The sequence below is a fragment of the Leishmania mexicana genome, chromosome 34, assembly GCF_000234665.1.
Source record: "Leishmania mexicana MHOM/GT/2001/U1103 complete genome, chromosome 34".
In the NCBI taxonomy this organism is placed as follows: Eukaryota; Euglenozoa; class Kinetoplastea; order Trypanosomatida; family Trypanosomatidae; genus Leishmania; species Leishmania mexicana.
This window is the reverse complement of record NC_018338.1, coordinates 1,586,710-1,602,462: the sequence shown is the minus strand read 5'-3', so window position 1 is coordinate 1,602,462 and position 15,753 is coordinate 1,586,710. Positions and strand designations below refer to the sequence as shown.

The following is a 15,753-nucleotide window of genomic DNA, read 5'->3' as shown; positions in this document are numbered from 1 at the left end:
CCGTGTGCGACGGGCCTCCTCCTCGTTCTCTCGATTCTCTCCCTGTGCGATCTTTATCGATATCGACAGAGACAGGGTAGGATGAGGAGGAGAGCAGAGGGAAAAAAAAGAAAACACACACACAGCTGGGCAGCGGTGATGGTAGAAAGAACGGCACGGGTGCGGAGGATAGCAAGGAAGTCTCAGCTTTTCCTCATCCCCGCTCCCCAAAGGGCAAAAGTGGGCAGTTCATTCGACCAACGGGACCCAGCAGCAATACAGCAGGAGAACGCTAATCACACACGCGCAAGAAAAAAAAGAAAAGAGAAAAAATGACCAAGACAGGCCACATGTGTATGTGAAACAGCAACGAAAAAACGGTAGAACATGTGAGCCGTTCCATTTGATGAGCACTACACACTCATACCAATGTAACGCGGCTGCCGAGAAGGCGGAGGACGGAACAAAACCGAAACAAAAAAGTTACATGAAGGAGAGCAACGAGGTGAATGAAAGTAAAAAAAAAGAGACACAGATTGACGATACTTGTCTTTTCTTTTTCGTTGAAAATCTGTCAACGTCGTGGTGAAACCAGCGTGGACGTCAGAGAGATCAACGAAATCGAGAATGCCGACAGGCCCCAGCAGATAAACAATAAAAAAACAGCAGATGAGAAGGATAAGCATTCTGAGACTGCGAAGACGCAAAGGATGCCTCATGCGAGCACAAGTGATTCACCCCCCTGAAAACACACGCACACACACACGTCCGCACGCACGCCCGCTTACGCGAAAGGAGCGTAGAAGAGATCAACCAACCAGACAGGACGTGTGGGATTGGCGGTGGAGCCACCAAGACCATAGACATGCTCGGTGCGTTTGGACCCTTGGCCGCATCCGTGTTTCTCCAGAAGAAAAAAGAACGTGCGCGTGTTTGCGTGCAGTGCGTATTTAACGGCGCGCAGCAAAAGAAGAAAGGAATGGGCCTGCGGACGCGACTGAAGAGAAAACAAAAATAACGTGATGGAGGAGGTGCGGAGTGAAGAGACGAAGGAGTGGTAATAGAAACCGCTTTCGTGATAAGTGGGATAAAAAGGAAAACAGGTGTTTGTTCTCTCGGTGGGAAAAGACAACAAGTGGGAGCGCGCAAGCGATGAGATCCACGGGCGCCGCTGCGTCTTGGACGTCGCCAGCGAAACGAAGTCAGGATACGAAAAAAAAGAAAGTCACAGCGAAGGCAGAGAAAAGGAGAAGCGGACCTGTGTAGGCGATGACGTGGCTGACCGCAACTCTCTCTTTCCTAAAGCAAAAGGGCACCACGACAAAACACACACAAAGAAGTACAAAGGAAAAGAGATGCTAACGGAGCTTTTGTTTCGCCAAGGTTCTGTGACGTATCATGTTCCCTTCGTACGTCCTACTCGCAGTGTAGTGCCGTGGGACTTTTTCTAAGTGTCCGTTGTCCTTCACAAACACCCTCGACCTACAAACAAGCAGGCGGACGGATGCGTGAAGCCCCCCAAGAAAGAGAGAAAGCACACACTTACGCGACGCAAAAAAAAGAAGACTCGGATGAGCCAGGCAACGGCTAACATCAACGAAGAGCAAAGAGCAATAAAACAAAAAAGAGGAGGGGGAGGGAGGGAGGCAGCAGCATCAACACGGAACGCAGAGACACTTATTCGCCTCACCCATTGCGTTCATCCTGCCCTCTCCTCGTCTTCATGCTTTTTGCGGATGTGTACGTGTCTGCAAGCGTGCACAGGCGTGCGCGCGTACGCTTCGGTTTTGACGGAGATCGAGCTGGAAACAGTCTTGACGCTTGATGAAATTCGCGCCTGTTCTTCTTTTTGTTTTGCGGTGTGCGTCTTGGAAAATGTACGTATTTTCCTCCTCGCATATCATTCCGCGCAGCAACGAGATGTCCGTACTTGTATACCATAATGATGTACTTTGCCGCTCTGGCTCATGGCACATGAAACAAGAACTGCGATCCTTGCGTGGCTTCTTTTTCGCTTGCGTGCAAATCGTTTTCCCTCTCCCCCTCCTTCTCCCTCAGCCGCCTTTCCTTCCGCTCTTAATCCAATCAGACCCTCTGCGCCCCCTCTGCTACTGTTTTCGTTGTTGTACGGCTTGCGTAAGTGTCTGTGTGTGTGTGTGTGTGTGCGTACGCTAGCGAGCTGGAGGGGGCGACTCTTCCGGCGCGTAAATGGAGAAAGGGGGCGGCTAACTGCTCAAAGTATCGTCTCCGTTCTTTTCTTTTTTATTAACTTGATGCGCAGCGTGCAGAGTTAGCGAGAGCGTGCGAGAAGGATCAGCGAGAAGAGCTACAAGTGAGGCGAACGGAGAGAGGGGGGAGGATGGGGAAAGACGTAATGCAAAAGACGGCCTTCTTCACAGCCAAAACCAGAAAAGCAACGAAAAAAAAGAAGCCGTTGACTGGTGCGACTTCCCTTCCGAAAACGAAGGAAGAGAACGCCAGCAGAGAAGACAATCACATCACGTGCTTTGTCTTGATTCGGTCCATTGATTAGGGCGTTTGAAGACACGAAAAAAAGGGAGAAGCAGGGGTACATGGAAGAGAAAGCAAAACGAGCGGAGATGGGCGAGCGGGTTTTGTGTCGGCTTGGGAAAACAAAGGGGGAGAGCAGCTCTGAAAAGGTACGCACAAAACGCCGTCATCGCCATCGGAAAAGTAAAACAGAGGAAGACGAAGAAGAGAAAAACACCCGAGCATGAGCCACTGAAACCGAAAGACAGGAACCACAAAACACGCACAATAAAAGACGCGAAGGAGTAACACGAGGGAGAAAAAAAGGCAAGCTCTTGAGCACCCACGCGTACGCCAACACGGACATGCACGTATCTAAACCAACGACGACAATGTTGAGGAAAAACAGGAGAGGGGACGAAGAAAGGGGTGGCTTCGTCGAGGTAAAGTCATGTTAAGGCAGCTGAAGCGTGGCGCACCCTCACTGCCGCCCTGTCTCTACCTGAGCGTCTATCGCCATCACCAGACCAAACAACACTGCTCGTGTTAATAGTAGCCCATGTATCGGCACAGCAAAGGCTTTTGGCTGTAACGAAAAAAAATGAAAAGCAATCGAACCAGACACCTGCGCGCATACCCACGCAGAGAGGGTTGATTCCAAAGGCAAAGCACATCCACGATACGCCGCTGCACTGAATGCCGCCGTGCTGCCGTACATTGCGCTTTGTTCAGGATCACCACTCCCACCCCCTTCTCCTTTCGCGCGTATTTTCTTTGTTTTCCTTCGTGGTCCTATAATCGGTCTTTGTCTCTTTTGCGATGAATTCAAGGCATCGGCATGAGGACGAGGCTGCAGAAGAAAAGTGCACGGAGAGAGCGAGAGACGAGCGAATACGAAATCCGCGCAGCCGAGCGGAGGCAAGCGTCGCACACGCAGAACACAAAGTGCGAAAAAGGCGAATTGGAAAGAGAAACAAACAAAACAACCACAGAAGGCGAAAAAAAAAACAAAAGTCGACGTCAACGGAGGCTTTCCGAGACGAAAAGGCAGTGTGAGAGAGGAAGCCATGCGGTGCCACACAGGTGGAAGAAGGGGAGTGCGACGAGTGAGGGCAAAAGGAGAAAAACAAAAGGTGGGGCCCGTCAGGAGCAGGAGGAGAGACAGAGATGATACTCTTCTCATTCACACGCGTTGCACGTCAGTTGAACAAAGGACGGGTAGGGGTATTGGTGGGAAGGGGTCACGAGGAGTCGGGGAAGAGAACGAGGAGGAAATAAAAAAAAAGAGAAGCAGTAAGCAGTTACACTTCTCTTCTCTGGGGCAGTGAGTGTGGCCCGCGAAATGACAAAGCACAACGTCTTTCATCACGCAGGCACACCCGCAGACCAACACACGCATGCGCCACACATACTCAAACTCTCTCTCTAGCACGCACGCATAGAATAAAGAAAGCAAAAAAAAAGCTATGTAAGACTGATAATAGTCATTATAAAGGAGGCGGGAATCGAAGACGACACGGGAAAAAAAACACGCGAGACTCGCTCGTCGACATGCAGTTCTCCTGTCTCTCTATCCCTCGAATTGAAGAAAAAAAAGGGGTCCCGTTGGCTGTTTTTTTTTTTTCAGTGTATCTGCATGGGTGGTGCTCGATGCCTGTGTATGCGTCTCCTCGTCGAAACTTGTGCGCGTTTCCACGCAGACGGCTTTGCCCGCCACAGCTTCTCCCCCCCCCACCGTCAATCCTCAGTCTACGTGCCCTCAGACTCTCCCGACACGCACACCCGCACCACAAAACAATATCACGGCAACCGTGCGAGGCTGAGTGAACGAGATCACAGGCAGTGGATAGAGAGACAGAAAGACGGCGGGGAAAAATGCGGAGGACACACCCAGAATACATACTGAGTCACTGGACACAGAAAACGCACACACAGACACACAACGAAATAAACATTCTCATTTCTTCTCAGCACGCCATTCCCGCACGAACAGGTCCGCAATAATACGCACACACACACACAATCACAGCTCGCCGAGTCTCTCTAGCACCACGGCTAAATCCTTGCCCGCTGGGGAGGGGGTGGGTGGGTGCCTGGACGGAGTGCCCGCATGTGCGCCGTCACAGGTGGGACGCTGCCATGAGTCTTTGGCAGCAGGGGGCATTTCACCTTCCTCTGAACTCACACGTCTTTCACAGGACTGGGTGTGCCGAGCGGAAGGGGCCCATGCATAGGCGTGTGCCTGCGGATACAGAGACCACACCTTGTCCTTCTGAGGGGGCACAGACAGCGTGGGGGGGGGGGGGCAGGGGCGCCACAGACACCCGACGGGAGGAAGACCGTGCCGCACGAGCGGACCGGTACGTGGAGGCTGAAAAGAAAAACGTACGATGACAGCGATTCATGTGAGAGTGCCAGAGCAGCCTGAAAGAAATCAAGAAATAGTTGCAGCCAGCACAGCTGCACTTGTTGAGGCGAAATCTTGAGTTTCAGAGGATGCACACTGCCCTTGCACACACACACACATGCAGACACACAAGCTCATCGTCGCACGCGAATTTAGCGACCGTTTCCTTTCATTTCACGTTAGCGTGAAAGCTCTTGAGCCTGAGAGCGTGCACTCCGTGCCAAATGGGATAGGGAGCTCTCACAGAGCTGCTTGTATGCTCCTCTCACTCTGACCCGCAAGTTTACAGGATACCAAGGGCCGACATCCACGCCGGGTCTCGCTTTGAGGCACTCAGGAGCGTCCTGGCAGTAATCAGCTCCGGCTTTACACCAGCACGGCGCAGCGTCGCAAAGATCTTGAGCGCCTCTCGACTTTCAAGGCACTTCTGCACCTCCTCTGGGCACTCGGGGCGAGTGCGCAGCAGCTCCATCACGGGTGTCCGCAACACGAGATGCGAGAGACGACTGTGATCAACCAACCCCTCCACATACGTGGTAAAGGGCACGACCAGCGTGGAGATTTTCGGCAATGCGTTGGGCTCACCGTTAAGCGTCTCCGTCGCGTCAGTGGCCTCAACGCCATCTAAGTCGTTGAGCAGGAATGCCGAACGCGACGCCGTCTCTGGTGTTGCGCCGTTGAATCCGTACTGGACACTGCTACGGATAGTTGTCTCCGGCCGTACGGAAGTTTGCCCTGTGCTGCGTAGCGACGTCGGCGATGGCTTCCACCCCAGAAAAGGGCGAGTGTGAGCCAGCACATAGTATCCCGTGTAGTTGCATATGTCAGCGGGATTCGACAGCGGCTTCCCACGTGAGCCCTCAACAGATGCGTGGACAATGTCGAACCCGCTCAGCATCGTGGCGAAAAAGTCTTCCAGCACCCGTGTCCCACCTAGAAGGCCGTTTACCTGGCACGTGAAAATGTTGCCAGGGCAGCAGAGGCCTGCGAGGTTCTCGCGAAAGCGGTAGATATTGAGATCTGCACCTCGATGGCCCTGCGTGAACGGGTGCCACAGTCGTTCTACCGTGTGTCGCAGCATGTCATGCGTCTGACGCTCTGTGCCGCACTTCATCGTGCTGTATGGCTTCATCTGTAATGCACTCAACGTCGTGCAGGGCCTGGCGAAAACGCGCGGCATTGCGACAGACAACAGCAAGGTGGAGGAGGGAGGTGTAGGAAATAAAGGAATAGAGAACCCTCTTGCACGGGGGGGGAGAAGTGGGTAACGATGCTGATATTGCAGAGGCAAAGAAAGCGACTCGAAGAGAAGCACCCAGCGCAGGAGCGTGTGGAGAGTCACACACACACACACACAGACACACACGATGAAGTAGAGTGTAACAGCGTGGTGGGCGGGAGGAGAAGAGGGGAATGGTGAGAATGAAAGTAAGGCCAATACGGGAAAAGCAAAAAAAAAAAGAAATCAAGAAGGCTCCCCCTCACTAGCAGAGAAAGAAAAAAAAGACGAGGCAGCAGCTGTGAAGACAAGAAGACAGAGAGAGAAGATGGAGGAGGGGAGGGGAAAAAAGGGGAATGCAAGATAGCAGGCCCACGCACACCGAAGAGAGAGAGAGAGACGACAAACACACACACACATACACACACAGAGAGAAAAACAAACTAAAGCCAGCAACCAACCAAAGAAAGAAACAAAGATAATGGGTGCGTGGGCGGGAGAGGGAGCTGGGAAGGGGGGAGAAAGGGGCGGTAGGAAAAAAGGGGGAGGAGGAGGTGGGCAAAATGCGCAAAGTGTGAAGGCCAACTCTTACACTCCGTTGCCTGCACCTCACGGACTTTTGTCTCCCTCCTTCCCTTGTGTGTGCGTGTGCGTGTGCGTGTGTGCGGAGTAGGGACGTATGAGGAAACGAGGGAGCGGATGTCGTCCTCTCTCGTGCGTGAACGGGTGTGCGGGTGTGCGAGAGCCCGCTGTGGCTTTCTTTGTGACGCAGTTGGAGGGGAAAGCCACCCGCTGCTCTTGATAGATCTTTCTACGGGATGTATAAGCCCTGGCACGTGTTGGAATAGGAACAGAGAGAGGAACACGGAGGTGCACGCAGACGTTACGGAATAGAGAGCGGGGTGGGTAAGCGAAAAGACGGCAGTGAGCTCCTTCAAACCTTCTCTTGTTTAGCTGAGAGTTCCGTTGGCCAACGTACGGGCACACGCAGAGGCGATAGGCCGAGGTGCGCCAGGGAAAAGGCCAATAGAAAAGGCAAAAGGAAGCGCACCGGATGGTGTGGCGAAGAGAGGAAGATTAGAAGAGTGAAGAGTGGCACGGAGTGGGGGAGTGCGGGTTGAGCAGCTTGTCGTGATACCGGATGGTTTTACCAACGACTGCTGTGCCACTATGCCGTTTCCGAACACGTGCCGACCTTATCAACAAGTATCCACATCGACTTAGTCATTCTGCTCTTGTGTCTGAAGACGGCAGCCGTCCCTGGCTGTGAAGCCGGGGTGCATGACGCGGAAAAGTTGCATGGAGTTTAGGAGGTGTAGGTGGTGGTGCACGCCAAGCGCGTCTCTCCACGAGGACGACCATTCGATTGATTTATTTACTTTTGCTTTTTCGACTGGGTAGGAAAAAACAGTGCATGCCTCGGTAAAACGGCAAATCCGATGTAGCCAGAAGGCGTAAAAGGAAAATAGAATGGGGAGAGAGAGGTGAGGAGAAGTGCCGACTCGGGCAACCTCGCCTCTCTTCCTCCAGTCACCGCTATCCTCACCGATTAACCGAAAGAGCGAAGAGATGGCGCGGGAAATGAGAAGGCAGTTCAGCGACACAGATAAACGGTAGTGAAAGTGGACAAGAAACAAGTGCACGAAGCCTCTTCTATACTGCGTGCACGTGCGGATATGCGAAGTACACCCAGAGACGCACACCGCGCACACAACGGCACGCGCAACGTCACTTGATAGCACACAGCAACAGCCACAGACCACAGACATCCGATAAAGATGCACTATTCCATTCGGCCCGCTGCTGCCTCTCTAATCCTCCTCCTCCTCCTCCCTCCCCTTCCCCTGCGCAAGGACCTGCGTGAATATCGGAAGATGATGGAGGAGCAAACCCAACATGAAAAAAAAGATGAAACACACAAAAAGCCGCTCTGCTTCACAGGGTCGCCGCCGCAGCAGCGGCACATACACAAGCGCATGCACCGATATGTGGCCCCTCGCGCAAGAACGTGCGTCTTCTCTCTTGACCGCCGAAAGGCGAGCGTCCACACGACAAAAAGAAAAAATAGAAAAGAAAGTGTCCTGTGCCCCCTCCTCGTCACCACATTCGCCACCCCTTCCCTCTCCTTGTGGGCCATACGTTCTTCAGCACCAATCTGCCTGGCGCGTGTATAGCAGGAGCGGGCGATTCGTGTATGTGACGCGATACCGCATGAGCTTGTTGTACAGCACAGAGAGGTAGGCCATCCAGCAGATGCAAATACCAAAGTGCAGCTGAAAGACAAAAGAGGAGAAGCCCCCTCTTTCGCTCACGCACATGAGGAGACTGTACAAGAACGGCAGCACGCCAAGCAGGACGCCGAAGAGCACCTGGTGATTCATCCCGCTGAGATCGCGGGAGAAGGGGCTCTCGATATCGGCATTGAACACCTGTGGATCGTGCTGCCGTGTCACGAGCGACACTCCATCCTGCTTCCCGCCGTCAAAGAAGTTCTGTTGGCACCACCGGCGTAGCGCCAACACACCCTCCTCCGCCTTATGCGACCAATGATAATGCCCACTAAGCATGTAGGGAAAAAAGTGCGGCTTCGTGCCGGCGTAGAGCTGCGCGACGGCCATCCCTTGCGCAGCGAGCAGCAGGCGAAGACGGCTGAACGCTTGTGCAAAGTCGCCATCACTCCGTGATAAGCGCACCGCAGATATCGACGGCTGGACCCGCTCTTGCGATCTCCCTTCTACGTATTCGATCATCTGTGGCAGCGCTGCACAGCACAGAAAGCTCTGCACCAGGTTGGTGCGGTCCAGGCAGTCTAGGCAGTTCACCCGCACGAGCCTTGACTGCACATGGGCCAGCGAGAGTCGCGGTGCAGCGTCCCTGTGTTCAGCATCTCCCTCCGTGCCTATCAGGCTGCTGTTGTTCTGCACAGTCAACTCCCCTCCTCCCATGGCAGCCCTGTCATCTCCAGCGCAGGGAGCGTGTGCCTCGCCTTTAGTGAAATCCAACCACGTGCCCCCGCCAGATTCACGGTCCAGCTTGGCAATGCATTCGCGCATCATGCCGACGTACGACAGCGTTTTCAGAGCCCTCTTCACGTTGTACTTCACCAGTGTCACCATGGGGTCACGAGTCGGCATGTTCGATGCGCTGGCCGAATCTTCTCCATTGCCTCCCGTCACAGCGGCAGCTGCGCCATCCTTCTCTTCTGCCGTCGCTCCTACGCTTGACGTGGAAAGATACATGCCACTCTTGGCGGACGTGAAGGGACTCGGCGGGTCCTCGTTGTAGCGACGGACAGCGGTGGCGAAGGCGTCAGAGAGCGGCTCCTCTAACTCGGAGGTAGACATGGTGTCTAGGCAGTAGAGAGCACGCAACGGCGGCAGGCACTGCTTCAGAAGTCTCACATGGCGACCAAGTTCCTCGGCAGCATTGCCGGCCGGGGAGATCTTGATGGTTGGTTTCAGCGAGAGGTTCGCGGGCTGCTCCCATCGCCGCGGGACGGAGCCGCGAAGTATGCTGTACACAGCAAACCTTCTCGCACCTGAGGTGGCGTCGCCCTTCTCCGTTGAAGGAGTGGCACTCGTCGCTGACTGCGGTGTCACCCAAAGGGACGTCATCGCCATATTCGCTACGACGCCGCTGTGTCCCGGCTCGAGGCCGCGCCGGTTGTACCGCGTCCCGGCCCAGCGGCAGCACATGCGAGTCACCAAGGTCATGCGCACGGATGGGGACGCCACTGTCTGGGCGACAAGGCCACGAATGTACGAAGGCACGTACAGAGGCAACGACGAGAAAGGTGTTGCAGGCATCGTGCTGGCAGGTAAAGAGACGGCACCGCCACCGTGACCGCCGCGTTGCTGGTACTGCGCCAGCTCGTCACGTAGCAGTTCATCTGCGCAGACGCACCTCCACGGCTCTCTGCTCGCCTCCGCACGCCCCCTCACGTGCTCTTCCCTTAGCGCCGCCAGGGTCGGCACGGCAAAGGCGTCACCGATAAGTGGTCCATTCCACTGGTACAGCTGGCGTGTGAGGGCGGCCGCGCGCCTCTCCTCCCACAAATGGTTCGCCGCGCTTTGCAGCGCGCGTTTGGAGAGGCGCGGTTGATCGGAGAACTCGGTTGTCGTGCCGCTGCTCTCCCGATTAGTATTCGACGACAACGAGCCGTTTGTGGTGTCACTCACAGCACCACCACCAGTCGATGTCGCACCGTCGTTGACGTGCGGATGCGCGCTGTGAGTGATTAGATCCAAGAGGTGTGCGGGATCGGTGCTGAGGTCCAGCGTCGGCGAGTAATACAAGTACGAAAAGCGGCTGGCGGGGCCAACAATGCCAGGCAGCTGCGAAGCACTCTCTTGCACCTCGTCATCTGTGTGTGCATTAGCGGCGGCAGCTGCTGCCGCCGCACTGGCGCGCTGACCTCCGTCCTCGATGTTGACTGACTCGCAAAAGCGGTTCAGCACGGCAAGATAGTCGTTCAGCGTCTTTGTGGGCAAGCGCTGCATCACGGACGACCCGTTCTCAGCGTCGTCGTCGTCTTCATCTGTCTCGCTCGTGGAGTCGCCGTTCAGGGAGTTACGGAGGTGCTGTCCATACACGTCGCTTCCAGCGTCACCATCTGCGCCATCTAGCTTCTCACCATCGCTGCCATCGTTGCGGTTACCACTTCGCAGACTGCCACGGTGATGCCGCTGACGCTGGCCACTCTGTCGCCTTCCTGACAAGGCTGACGTGGCGCACGGCAAAAAAAGCCACTGCAGTCCTCGCACGGCGAACACGTCGTGCTCCGCGCCCCCCACGCACAGCGTGCACACGTACTCCTTTTCTGTGACGTAAAGCAGGGCAGAGTTGCTTGCCGCGCCGAGGGGCAGGACGCCGTAGAGCGCCTCGCAAGGCAAGTATCCGTTCAGAGACGCAGCTGGCAACTGCTGCTGGAGCGGCTGTAGCTGGTATACCTGCGAGCATGCCTCGGCAAGCTCCGCCAGCGACGCCCGCAACGAGACGTCCTCTTCGATTTCCTTGCTCAGATACTCAAACCGCTGCCGCTCCGGCATCCATCGAAGCGGTGGAAGACACGGCTTATCCGGCACATAGTAGACGCGGGACGCATTGAAGAGGATGCGGCCGCCGTGTGACCACGTTGGGCGCGACATGCTGAGTGGGTCTTTCCGAGTTGTTGCTGCTGTTGTTCCCGTATGGCAGAAGGGCGGTACGGGAAACGACCCCGCTGTGCTAGAGCCTGCGCTCGGTCAAAAAGAGATCAGCAAGACACGTAAATGAGGTGCAAGCAATACGGCTGACTGCGCGTCAGTGTGCACGTCTATGACCTCGCATAGCGCACACACGGGCCAGCGACTACAAAAAAAGGGAAGGGTGGGTGGGCTAATGCTGAAGCCGGAGAGAAAACGACCACAAAGAAAGGACGCGCAGATGCACAACACCACAGAGCAAAGATGCGACGTACCCGTGACGTTCGTTAGAGGTAAGAAGGAAAGAAAAGTCCCCAGTCGCATTTACGAGTGCGGTCAAGAGAAGAGAAGTGAGAGGCGCCGCTCGCGCAGGTGTGCGTGACAAGGAATATCGTTTGTCGTGGTGTTGGCTGGAGTTTGAGTCAAGGAAGGAAGGGAGTGGAAGGGGGAGAGAGGGCGAGTTGAGAAAAAGGAAAAAGAAAAACAGTCCAGAGCATCGATAGGACATCACAGCATCGTATAGCCACGCAGGGTCGGAAAGGGTGGATGTGGGATTCAGAGCAGCAAGAGACAGCTGCTCGTCCTTCCCGCGAAAGGGAAAACACGCGCGTACTAGCGTGTGTGGGAAAGAGTGGCATGGCTGTCTGCGGCGTCTTCCATAGATGCACACAGACAGAGAGAGAGTCACTGATGAACGAAGGTGGAGGTGGCATCGGGAATGGAACCCCGCCGAAGAGCTCCGGCTCGTGCACGCACGCGCGCACAAAGGTGCAGACTAACTAGCTGAACCGAAGCCGATGCGTGAAATCATCATCGTCACCGTCCCCCCAAAGACGACAGAGTGCCCGACATGATGGTGGAGTTCCGCACGGATGGGGGATGCTCATCCTTGCGGCACTGCGGACGCGTGGGGGGGAGAACAAACAGTAAAAAAGAGCGATAAAAGCAAAGAAGAAACCAGGAGAGCATTTCCATCCCTCGCACGGGCACGCGGAGCACACGCACGCCTACAGAAAAGAGAGGCCACCCTAGACAGGCACGAAGCGAAAAGGCAACACTGGAAAAGCGAGAATGGTGAAATTTCGAGGACAATCGGGGGAAAGGGAAGGGAAAGAGTCAAGGAAGAAACGGTTGACCACAGGGAGAGGGAGAAAATGGGCTCCAAGCGGAGATACGCTGAGCAGCGGCAGACGATTTATGAAAAAAAACGAAGAGCAAGGTGGATGCAAAATCTAAACAGAAAACAAAAAGGAGTACCCATATAAGTCTGGAGACAGTACTAGGCAGTAACAGAACGAAGAACCGTCCCGAGCCGGATGCGCGCGTTCATTGAGGAAATCCATCTACAGAATATTAAGTTTACCACGCGATGATCATGGTATACGAGAATGGTCAAGCAAAAAAAAAACAGCAAAATAGAGGAGCGCCACCGAAACGAGTGCAGCACCGTACGCACTACGCGATGATGAGATAAGCGCAACCAACAACAACAAAGGAGGGTGGCATATATAGAAGAGAACGATAAACTCACACATTTAAAAAGGGGGAGAGGGAATTTAACAGGCACTAAAGTGCGGCAGACTATTCCTTGTGTCAGTGGCCATTCTCTGCCACAGAACAGGAGCTCAAGCGCCACCCTAACCCGCCACGTGGCCCTGTCACACGTCCCATCGCGTGGTGCGACGCAGCGCTGCCCACACGCATTACAGCAATGCCCCCAGCACAGTGATCGGCGCACGGCCTCTCTATCTCTCACACGCTGTGTACACGCCCGTCCCCCGCCCCGCAGGTCGCCTCACGGCCGCTCCCAATCTGCTGGTCGCCCCCCGGTGCATCGTCGCACCAGCAAGGCAGCGTGAGGGCCGGGTGAGAGATGCGCTCCAGCGCCGCTGACACGCTGCCTAATCATATGGATGGCGCAGACGTGTGCGCAGTCGCAGGTTGCCCCGGCACAGCGCCGTGCAGGACCTCACCGCCGACATCAGTAGCGACAGCATCGCACTGGCTTCCCCAGGCCGTGGGCGCGTGGCCCTGCCACCAGCAGAAGCGGCTCGGCATTGGCAGGGGTAGGGTGGACTGCTCGGCTACCCCACACAAGGCTGGGGCACCGGACCTTGTGATACCACGCTGAAGTGTCCCCCACCGCCCGCCATCAGAGGGGAGGGGGCAGGACTGGGGGCAGGACTGGGGGCGGGGACAGACACAGAAATAGATGTGAGAGAGCGACAACACATCGGAGCCTGCGACGTGCGTGCGCGAGCACAGCGCACCGTGCACCGCTGCACGCATCGATACAGTAGTGCCACTTCTCCTTCCCCCACGCAGTTATTACGTGTGTGTTCCTGTGCGCTCCGTGTTGAACCGAACATCACGCCGTCGCAGCAACACATACGCACACAGGCGCAAAAAGAAATGCAGGAGGGCAAGAAAGCCAACAAGGCGGTGCGCTGCCGTCTTGCCTTTATTTCCTCTGCTGCTGTTTTCGTTTCGTGTTTACCAGCTGAAGTAAGGGGTGGAAGGGGGTCATATGGAGGCGTAAAACCGAGGGCGAGAAAGAGCAGGCGAGTAAACGGTGGAAAGGGGTAATAGGAGGGGTTTGTGTGGAGGGGGGGAAGAGGGACAGTCGCATCCGCACACTGGCACACACGCGGCACACACAAAAAAAAAGAAAAAGGGAAAGAATGCGCCATTGTGTACCTAAATGTCGTGAGGCGTGTAATGGACACGAGCGGAAGAAAGACAGGCATAGCAGGGGAAGAGAGGGCGACGAAAGAGGGGTGAGGGGTCGACATGAACGCGCAAGCAGGGTTGGGGTTGATGACGGAGCTCCTCGGTAGAAAACATGTGCAAAGATGGCGACAAACATCACAAAAGTGAAAAACCACTTACTCTCGGACGCAACCACACACCACACACACAGGTACACGGAGAAGAAAGAGAACGGCACCTAAAAAAAAGTGCCGAAGGGATGAGGGGGAGGGCGGGACCGAAGACATGGGGGTTTTACTGATGCGCCTCTACTGTAACGTTGCGGCGACGTGGTATCGACAAACACAAGCCGTAGGGAAAGAAAAAGGATTCCGTGTGACATCACCAAGATGTCAAATGGGGTGAGGGAGAAAGAACGCCAAGACGCATCGACAAACGTCAACAAATGAGAGAAAGCGAGAGCGCAGCCCAACGGGAACCCGCTCGATTCGCCGCTACCCCACCGAGCTCCGTCCATACTATGTGGGCCTCGATCTTCGATAGCGCAAAAGAGGGAAAGAGAAAACGAAAGCATCTCGTCAGACCAGAGACAAAGTGAGACCAACGCCATTAACCAACCTGCCTCTGTGTCGAAGAAAAAAAAAGACATCAAACAACGCACGACTCTCCGTTGAGCAAATACCGACCATTATACCATTCGCGACACACGAGAAGAAAGCGGTAGACTGCGACCCACCACCAGACATGGAGAGGGCGCCCTGAAGTGAACTCGACAAGCAAATGTACAGAGAGGATGAGCAGACGTTTGTGTAAAGTGAAACAGCACCTGCTGTACCCTGGCGGCCACTCAATTCTTTCGCATATCCTGCACGTGTTCCAAACATAATTCGCAGAGAAAGAGAGAAACGATGGGAGAGAAACACGCGCCGAGGGCAAGTAAGAGGCACGGCAGGCAAACGGAGAGAATCGATGAGAGGAGGCGATCAAAGCAACAGAAGGGTAAAAAAAGGCTCTAGCACACCCGCAGACACACACAAGCAACAAAAAAAAACGCCAGCGCCGGCGACAAGAAGGAAAGCGAGAAAGCGGAATAAACAAAGAGCATATAAATGGAAAGCAGGGAACGCATATATAGGTGGGATACGATAGGTGAACTTGAAGAAAAGCACAGAAATAATAAATACGCATCGATACCCGGGTAGGGGAAGATCAAGTGAAGAGTAGGTGAGGGGCACAGAAAGGGGGAGGGGGAAGAGAAGCATTACACAGGTCAAACAGAGACGCGCATCTTGTTGATCCTTTGAGCGATTCAACAAGGATGTAATTCACATGCGCAGACACAGTCCCACGCATGACAAAATATACAGAGAGAGACACGCAAGCACACACACATACACACATATAAATATACCTACACATATCTATATCTGCAAAACGATTCGGGGGTGAAAAAGAAGTATGGTTGTTAAGATGAAACCCGCCCCACCCCCAGTGTGCCCGCAGAACGGGCAGCAGTAGAGACCGCTCTTACTGTTTCACACCTATACGTTTCCCCCTTTCCGCCCCTGTGTGCCACGCGTCCAGTAAGCGCGTAAAGTGCATGTGGACACACGAGGAGCAAAAAGTGCATCGCATCTTTTTTTTCACCCTCTGCAGGAACGTAGACCCGCAGATATACGACACACGTGTGCACACAGAAGCAACGCACAGCCCAGCAGCGCGTCTAAGCGGCTACGCGGAATAAAAACAGTGCTAACAACGAAAAG

The 15,753-nt window shown here is 54.7% G+C and overlaps 2 protein-coding genes across 2 annotated transcripts; both read right to left on the bottom strand.

The window, feature by feature from the left end:
• Window positions 1–5,159: 5,159 nt before the first annotated feature.
• Window positions 5,160–6,056, bottom strand: LMXM_34_4240 (conserved hypothetical protein; the record flags this gene model as incomplete). Its single annotated transcript, XM_003879372.1, has 1 exon — window positions 5,160–6,056. One exon carries the CDS (start codon window positions 6,054–6,056, stop codon window positions 5,160–5,162), a length of 897 nt encoding a protein of 298 aa, XP_003879421.1.
• Window positions 6,057–8,239: 2,183 nt separating this feature from the next.
• Window positions 8,240–11,242, bottom strand: LMXM_34_4230 (conserved hypothetical protein; the record flags this gene model as incomplete). The annotated part of the gene is made up of 1 exon (XM_003879371.1): window positions 8,240–11,242. One exon carries the CDS (start codon window positions 11,240–11,242, stop codon window positions 8,240–8,242), a length of 3,003 nt encoding a protein of 1,000 aa, XP_003879420.1.
• Between the last annotated feature and the right edge of the window lie 4,511 nt (window positions 11,243–15,753).